Source organism: Typopeltis vanoorti, chromosome 20 (assembly GCF_054136105.1).
Source record: "Typopeltis vanoorti isolate ZY-2024b chromosome 20, IOZ_Tvanoo_1.0, whole genome shotgun sequence".
NCBI classification, from domain to species: Eukaryota; Metazoa; Arthropoda; class Arachnida; order Uropygi; family Thelyphonidae; genus Typopeltis; species Typopeltis vanoorti.
The window spans coordinates 93,830,699-93,840,127 of NC_143568.1; the positions used below are offsets into that span (position 1 = coordinate 93,830,699).

Consider the following 9,429-nt stretch of genomic DNA (forward strand, 5'->3'; position numbering starts at 1 on the left):
ATATTATTTCCTTTAATTTGCACCAATGTTCTTCGATGTTTATATTCTGTTTCAGTAGTTCCTTCAGGTTTTTATCTAGTTCCAGTTGATATTTTCTTAGAATATTGTTGTGTAGTTTTTTTTACATTCAGTCTCCTTTTGACTCTAAAAGTGCTTTCCGATTTTAACTTTATTCTTAGGTTTACTAATACTAGCTTATGGTGTGATCCACAGTCTGCAGCAAAAGTTCTGCAATTTAGGATACTTGATTTCCATCTTTGGTTTACAATAATATAGTCTATCATATTCTTGGTTTATCTGTCTGGTGATATCCATGTCCATTTTCTTTGGGGTTTTGGTTCTTTAAAGAGAGTGTTGGTTATTGTTAGTCTATTATTTGAGCAGAAGTTTAGCAGTCTTTCGCCACATTCACTGCTTTCTCCATACCCAAACTGTCCTATTACTCTTGGCCAGGTATCCCAGTCTTTGCCTACTTTTGCGTTTAAGTCCCCCATTACAATTAGGAGATCTTGACTTGATGTCTGCTGTACTGTTTTTTGCAAATCTGTACAGAACTCCTCAGTGTCTTCTTCTGATGATGTTGAAGTTTGGTGAGTATACTTGAATAATAGTCAGTGATCCAATTGATGTTTTAAATCAGGGGTCTTCAATGCATGGCTTGCTGGCCACCTGTGGCCCATGGAGCTCTTTACCATGGTCCACTGACCATTTTGAAAATAATAACTACTTAACATTAAAACATGATTAAATAAAAAATAATTTCAATGAAGCCATGGGCCACTAAGCTATATTGCAGTATTTAGAATTGTAAGATGCTTTCCAGATTCACAAGGAATTCTGTGCATTTGATACTTTACATAAAATCCTATAAAAATAATTATTAAATAGGCATGCTTCTTCAGCCATCTACCAGTGCCAAGCGGTACTAAAGTATTAGTACTAACGTCGCAGGTAGATGGCTGAAGCAGTAGTTCGTTCGAGTGCGCAGTCTAGTGCCTTCCAGATGCATCTCGAAGGTTCTCGATACTTCATCGTTTTCATATAAATCTCATCCACAGTCAGTCAGTCGTGAATAGTGTGGTATCCATGTATAAGCGCACGCAGGTTCATCGTGTCAGCCATAGCCTATTGTGGTTTTATATTGCCAGACTTTTTTTCATTAGCACGAGACATATTCAGTGGATAATAACTATTACATGCCCATTTTGGATCATTTTTTTGGATTCACCTTCCATCACTATGGCATCTATGAGAAAAAGCATAAATCAAGTGATTTTTGTCAGGTTTTTAATGAAAAGTGGACCAATTTGTACTTTTTTGTGCTGATCAACGATAAGCCAGTGTGTTTAATTTGTCGTGTCAGTTTCAAAAGAATGCAATATAAATCGACACTATGAGACAAAGCGTGCATCCAATTTCGATCACTTTCAAGGGTGGCTTCATGTGGACAAAGTGAACCGTCTCCAAATTGATTTAAAATGTCAGCAGGGTACATTTAAAAGGCAAAGGAAAGAGAGCGAAGTGTGCGTCAAAGAAAGTTATGTAATAGCTGAAAAAAGTGCTAAAAAATCAAAAGCCTTCTTGGACAGCGAGTTTGTGAAAGAGTGTCTCATCACTGCTGAGGATATTCTGTGCCCAAATAATAAGGAAGTGTTTAAAAACCCAAGTTTATCTGGGGGTAACCATAGCACGATGTGTCGAAGAACTTGCCAATGACATGGAAGGAACTTTCAAAAAAATGGTTGTCTGAATTTATGTCATATTCACCTGCTTTAGATGAGAGCACAGATGTGAAGGATACAGCACAACTGGCTATCTTTGTCTGTGGCATTGATCAACAATTCAATGTGACAGAAGAACTGTTAGCGCTTGTACCTATGAAGGAACGACGAAAGGCACTGATATTCTTGAAGCGACCAAGAAAACGCTCCGTATTTCGACCTCAGCTTGACCAACCTCGAGGGTGTGGTAAATGATGGTGCCCCTGCTATGGTGGGAAAAAACGAAGGGTTTGTTGCACTGCTATGGAAAGAACTGGAACTAGAAGGAAAAGATTCCATCCATTACCACTGTTTAATCCACCAGGAGAATTTGTGCACAAAAACTATTGGATTTGAGAATGTCATGAAAGTGATTGTGACTGTCGTCAACATTATTAGGGCAAGAGGATTGAATCATCATCATTTCCAAGAGTTTTTGATCCAAGAGTGCGAAGCGGATCATGGTGATGTGGTTTATTATGGTGATGTGGTTTATTATAGTGATGTGGTTTATTATAGTGATGTGCATTGGTTGAGCAGAGGAAAGGTTCTTCCCTCTTAAAAGTCTTTGACTTAAGGAGCGAAATATAGCAGTTCATGCAAACCAAGGGGAATCCGATAGCAGAATTTATCGGTCCAAAGTGGATGACAGACTTTGCCTTTGTGACCGACATCTCGTTGCATATGAATGACCTAAATACACGGAACGAATCCATGTATTAGGTCATTCATACACAGCTACAATCCAAAGATCGACTGGTGCACACTCTGTTTGATCATATCAAAGCTTTTGTGGCCAAGCTCAAACTTTGGGAGGCACAACTCGCAAAAAAAGACTTAACTCGTTTTCAGCTTTTCGCTGAGTCCAACTGTTCGTCTCTTGATGAATACGCTACAAAATTAGCCATGTTGCAAAATGAGCTCAAAGAGAGATTTAGTGATTTTCGTTACCAACAGTCTTCTTTAGATTTATTTTCAATGCCATTCATGTCAATGGTGCCAAAATGCCAAGCTCAGTACAAATGGAGCTGCTTGAACTCCAAAACAACTCTTCTTTGAGAGAAAAATTATTAAATGTGCCCTTGCTTACATTTTACAAAGACTACATTTCTGAGAATGCATTCCCTAATCTTTGCCAGCATGCTTTGAAGATGTGTGCTTTGTTAGGAAGCACATACTTATGTGAACAGTTCTCCATAATGAAGCATCTGAAGTCCAAGACAAGAACTCAGATTACGGATCAACATCCCGAGAATACTTTGCACATAGCAACTTCCAAATTGATGCCAACATCGACAAGCTGGTCAAGGAAAAATATTTTCAAGTTGCCCATTGACATTGTAAAAAATGAATGTTTTCTTCATTAAATTATTTTTTTTCAAGTATTGATTGTATTTACTTATCATGAACCGACTCCTACCTAAGCTCTTAAAGCTGAGTTTGTTTATTTTTATAGGATTTTATGTAAAGTATCAAATGCACAGCGTTCCTTGTGAATCTGGAAAGCATCTTACAATTCTAAATAGCGCAGAATAGCTTAGTGACTCGAAGGCCTCATTGAAATTTTTAATGCAGCCTGCACTGTCTGAAAGGTTGAAGACCCCTGTTTTAATTATCCTAGGTGAGATAGGATTGTAAGACAATAGAGTTTTGAGCCTTTGGTTTTAGTATAAGTGCTACTTCCTCTTGGTGTTTGTCCTCCATGCCTGAAGTTAAGATTTTGTGCTGTCCATGGTGAAATTCTCCTTTTCCAGTTCATCTGGTTTTGCAGAGTCCAATTACTTCCCATCAGTAGTTGTCTAATTCATGCAGTAGTATTTCCAATGATTCTTTCTGGTGAAGAGTTCTTACATTCCATGTTCCTATGCTTGTTATGTTTTTCCTGTCTACTAGGTGATGTCTCGTTTCAATAGTATATTTTTCACCTTCACTATCTTAGTTTCCTAATAGTGGGCGTGACTGTTTTTTGACTGGGTGACAGCCGAGCTGGCATGTATCTTTAGGTTGGTTTATCTTTAGAGTTCATTCGGTTTCACCACCACTCCTTGACCTGAATTCAGCCACTCCTAACATGGAGTATACAGACGCTGTTTGCAGCCGATTCACAGAATACAGTCGCTGCTTGAGATCGCCATATCTGGCTGACCTCACGTCTGTGGGTCAACAGTTTAACGGGGTGTAGCTGCTACCAGTTTACAGCAGCTTCTTGGAGCCATAAGTGAGAGTTGGGTGTCAAGTCAGAATCAATCCATCTGAACCACAATTACGTGCGACTGTCCAATTGGAGAGGTACTATCTCTCCTCGACATCCCATACAATCTAATAGTATTGAGGGGAAGGAGCAAGAAGAGAAGAAAGAAGGAAAGAAAAAAGGGGAGGGAGCTAATATAACAGATGTATATTACATGAAGTAAGGCATGGTCCTGCATCAGGTACCTCAGGTTTGCCAAGCCTGTACCCACTAAAGTGAGCCCTTGAAGAAATACCTTGCAAAAAAAAATTTCTCTACTATACGTTTACCTGCAATTGTCAAATAAGTTATTCCTCTTGTAAGGTTTGATACAAATGCATCTGGATTACTGTGAACAAGTCTGGTTATTTTGGAATAAGGAAGTGAATGATCAAGATGATGAATGGTGTATGGAATCTTTTTTATGATGATGATAGATTGAGGGCTTGTGGGGCGCAGAAGTTTGTTGATAAGCAGAAAAGAGGGGATTTGAAAGAAATGATTAATTTACCAAAAAAATTTTATAGGACTGACACAGAGGAAATTATTCAGCACCTGGTTATATGGGAAGAATGAGGGGTTATCGATGGAAATTCAGTAAGAATGTGGTTAGCAGGGTGAGGACTAGATTTTTTTGCTTGGAAAATAGTAAAATGGATTGCCAGAGTTTGTTGCGAGTGTTTTTTCAGTCAGTGTGTTGAAGGACAGGTACTATAAATAGTATGAATCTTCCAAAGGATCTTCAGACTCCATGGAAGTTCCCATGCAATAATAATAATTATTATTATTATTACAGGCTACTACACGGAGTCCTTGAACTCATCAAGGAAGGCCCTAAACATGATGCCGAGCACTATCCAACATTTGCATGTTGGATAGTGCTCTATTATACTTTGGTGTGAACTCATTCACGGTCATGGTACCCACAACAGACTCTGGCAACCTATTTCACACATCCACTACTCTCCAAGCAAAAGAATCTAGTTCTAACACCCTTGCTAACTACACTCTTGCTCAGTTTCCAAAGATGGTCTCTAGTTCTCCCATCATCAGACCTGTTCTGAAAAATTTCCTCTGAATTAATTTTATAAAAACTTTTCAGTAATTTGTATGTCTCAATCATATCATCCCTTTTCCACCTCGTAAGGTTCATTCCGTAGACCTGCTAGCATCTTGGTTAATCACATCTGGATCCTCTCCACATCCTCCTCATCAGCAAGAAACCCTGGCACCCAGATCTGCAAGGTCGTATCAAAGCTCGATAAAGAGGAACAATAACCTGCTTGTCTCTGCTGATAAAAGTATTCTTTGGTAACCAAGTAATCTGATGAGCTGCTTTAGCCACTTTTGCTAAGTGCCCTCTAAACTTCAACTCCCTATCCACAACACTCCCAAATCTCTAGCTTCATCAAATTCTTGGAGTACAGTTTCATCAATGTGGTATACAGCTGGTAATCTTTTAATTCCAAAATGCATAACCTTACACTTTGCCACATTAAACTGACATCTGTTCTCCTTTGCCCAGTCTGCCAGTTTATCTAAATCATCCTGCAAAATTTAAACATTTGCATTAACTATTCCTCTCCCAATTTTGCATCATCGGCAAACAACTGAATAGCAGATCCTTTCCTTATATCATTAATGTTCAAATTAAATGGTAGCAACCCAGAACAGAGCTCTGTGGCACACCACTAGTCGCAGGCCTTCTTCTGGACTCTACGCTTGAATAAACGACTCTCTGATATCTCTCCATCAACCATCTCCTTATCCATCTCACCAACTCTATATCCATCCCCATGTGCTGCAGTTTATTCATTAGAATTCCATGTAATATTCTGTCAAAGGCTTTTATCCAGCAGTATCATGTAAACCCATTACCTTTATCCAGTTCAGCTATCACTGTATTGTAAAATGCGAGAAAGTTACTGAGGTATGACCTACCCCTTCACAAACCATGTTGTCCCCCCCACACACACACACACTCCATATAGCATCCCATCTATGTCTATCCATACCACCAGTCGGAGAAGTTGATCAAGATTAATAACAAATTTGTGCTATTTCATGTTTCCACAACTTTCCGAATGAATTGTTGAATGAATGAGAACCCTGCCACTCCTGAGCTGTTTTATTGAATTTTGAATTCCATATGGTAAATAGTTAACTTATTCACCATTTTCAATTAAGTTATATTTAATATGATCATTTGTTTACATTTTATAATTATGTCTGTTTACAGAAACAAGGAAACAAACAGAAACTTCCAAAGAGAAGAAGATATACATGGAAAATGCCAGGTGATATTGCAAGATACCAGATTGATTATATGTTAATACAAAACAGGTACAGAAACAGTGTAAAAAGGATATCAACATATCCAGGAGCTGATATTGGCTCAGACCATAATTTACTTGTTATAGAATTAAGAATACGATATAAGAAAATAAACAAAGATAAAAGCAAGAAAAGGTGGAACCTAGAAAAACTCAAAGGAGATGCAGGTAGGAAATTCAGAGAAGAACTGGAAAACAAAATAAGGAACAAAGAGAATATATCTGAAGAAACTATGGATGTTAATGAAAAATGAAATCAACTGAAAAATTTGATATATGAAACAGCTGCTGAAGAGATAGGTTTTGTGGAAGGGAAAATAATTAAAAAGCCATGGATTACAAATGAAATGATAAGAAAAATGGAAGAAAGAAGAAGATGGAAAAATGTAAACACTGGAGAGGGAAGAAGAAAATACAAAGAATTAAATAATGAACTGAGAAGAGAAACTGATAAAGCAAGAGAGAAATGGTTGAAAACAGAATGCAAAGAAATTGAAGAAATGGAAAAAAGGGGGCAATATGATAAAATGTTTGAAAAAGCAAAAGAAATGACAAATATTAAAAAAAGCATAAGAAATCTGCCATTAGAAGATAAGCAAGGAAAACTGATTTATGATATTGAAATACAGGGTGAAAGATGGAAGGAATACATTGAAGAACTTTACGCAAAAAATGAAAGACCAATAAAAATTGAATTGGAAGAGCAAAATGAAATCTCAACAGAAGAAAGAGGTCCTGAAATACTAGAGAGAAGTAGAAACAGCGATTAAGGAATTAAAAAGTGGAAAGATGGAAGGAGTGGATGGAATACCTAGTGAAATCCTAAAACAACTGGAGAACAAAGGTATAACAGAAACATGGAAACTCTGCAACCTCATTTACAAAACAGGAGTATGGCCTAAAGATTTCACAGAGAGTGTTCTTATACCAATTGAAAAGAAAAGCAATCCTGCTAAGTGCAGTGACTACAGAACTATAAGCATACTCTCACATGCCTCCAAAGTACTGCTAAGAATATTAAATCAAAGATTGTATAATAGAGTGGAGTATTTTCTGAGGGATGATCAATTTGGATTTAGAAAAGACAGAGGAACGAGAGATGCAATTGGAGTAATGAGGACCATATGCGAAAGGAATATAGAAGTAAATAAAGAAGTTTATATTTGTTTCATCGACCTTGGAAAAGCATTTGACATGGTGAAATGGGAAAATATGATGGAAATATTACGCAAAATAGGTTTAGATTGGAGAGACCGAAGGTTAATAGCTGAATTATATATGAACCAGACGGCCATAATAAAGACAAAAAGTAGGAAAAACCAAAAAATGTGTGATTGGCAGAGGTGTAAGACAGGGAAGCTGCCTGTCACCGACGCTCTTCAATATATTTGCAGAAGAAATGATAAAAGAAGCATTTTATAAAGAGGAAAGAGGAATCACTATTGGGGGAAGAACAATACAAAATATTAGATTTGCAGATGATCAAGCAATATTAGCTAATACTGAAGATGAACTACAGCACCTAATGCAAAAATTTGAAAACATATGCAAGAAATATGGTATGAAAATTAACGCAAAGAAAACAAAAGTGATGAGAGTCTCCAGGAAATCAGGAAGTATCAAGGTGATGATGAATGGAGAAAGTGTAGAGCAAGTGAGACAATACAAATACCTTGGTAGTATAATACAAGAAAATGTGACATGGAAATAAAAGAAAGAATTAACAAAGGAAAATATGCCTTTAATAGCAAGAAAAATTTGTTTATTAATAAAATGAATAAAAATCTAAAGAAAAGACTTATTAAGTGCTATATTTGGAGTATGACCTTATATGGATCAGGAACATGGACAATTAGGAAGAAAGAAGCTAAAATGTTGGAGGCATTTGAAATGTGGTTATGGAGAAGAATGGAGAAAATAAAGTGGACTGAAAAAATCACCAATGAAGACGTATTACAAAGAGTTGAAGATGAAAGAAATTTACTAAAGACCATAAGAAGAAGAAGAAAGCATAACTGGATAGGTCATGTATTAAGAGGAGACAGCCTACTGAAAAGAATGATAGAAGGGAAAATTGAAGGAAAGCGACCAAGAGGAAGAAGACGACTAACGATGCTTGATGATATAATGGGAACAAGATATCAGAAAATGAAGGAGGAAGCAAGAGACAGAGGAAATTGGGGGAAGAGAATCTGCTGAGTTATACCATTGGACCTGTCAAGAGACAGAACAATAATGATGATGACAAGAACAAAAAATCTCATCCATCTTTTATACAGATCCCCCCCCTCCACACCATACACATGCCTTCATTTACAACAGCCTTTCTCAAAGTGTGGTCATTTTTAATGGGTCATGTAGTTTTCCTGATTTTATTTATTTTATTTTTGTGGGCCATGTGGTTTTATTTATTTGCTAAATATTTTTTTTAAATCCTTGTACATTTTATGATATAGTTCAGAATACGATATATTTAAAATCATATTAATTAAAAAGTTAATTTACATAATTAGTTTATTTTTAATGTAATAATATGCATAATATTTTGCCACACGTACATCTCAATTACTGGTAGTAAAACATGACCTATCGGTAAAAGGTGGGGCGTGGGACTAGTGGGTTGCTAAGTTTTATGCTTTGTAAAAGTGGGCCATGGCCAGAAAAGTTTGAGCAAGACAGATTTACACCATACATTTTTTTATGATCTTATGCATTTGCAAAGACAAATAAATTTCTCAGAATGTTTAGTTGCAATTGTCAAATAAGTACATCTATAAATATGTTTATATTTGTTACTGGTATAAAGTAAAATATGTATTTGCTTAACCGCCAATTACAAACCGCTTACTGAATGTACGGGCATATGGTAATTCTGGATGTTCAACTTCTTCAGATGAAATAAGAGTAAAACTTCCACCGTTAACTTCTGTATGACTTGGCTCTTCAGACTGTAAACAAAAAGGGTCAGTTTTATCATCACTCGTTAGGGCTGCACGTTCGATTCCTGTTTCCATACTGATATTTAATTAATTTATATAATATTATTATAATATATTTTTATATTTCGTTCGTACGTTTCCTATTACAACTAACAGATGTCTCCTCT

General features: G+C 36.5%; 1 protein-coding gene across 1 annotated transcript in view; it reads right to left on the reverse strand.

Annotated features, from left to right (window-relative positions):
- LOC150095666 (two pore channel protein 1-like) overlaps nt 1-9,337 on the reverse strand; it is a 355,100-nt gene extending 345,763 nt beyond the window's left edge. Inside the window, exon 1 of the mRNA XM_090409936.1 lies at nt 9,172-9,337. Coding sequence (XP_090266062.1) covers nt 9,172-9,337 — 166 coding nt within the window. The remainder of the gene's footprint in view (nt 1-9,171) is intronic.
- Nucleotides 9,338-9,429: the final 92 nt, after the last annotated feature.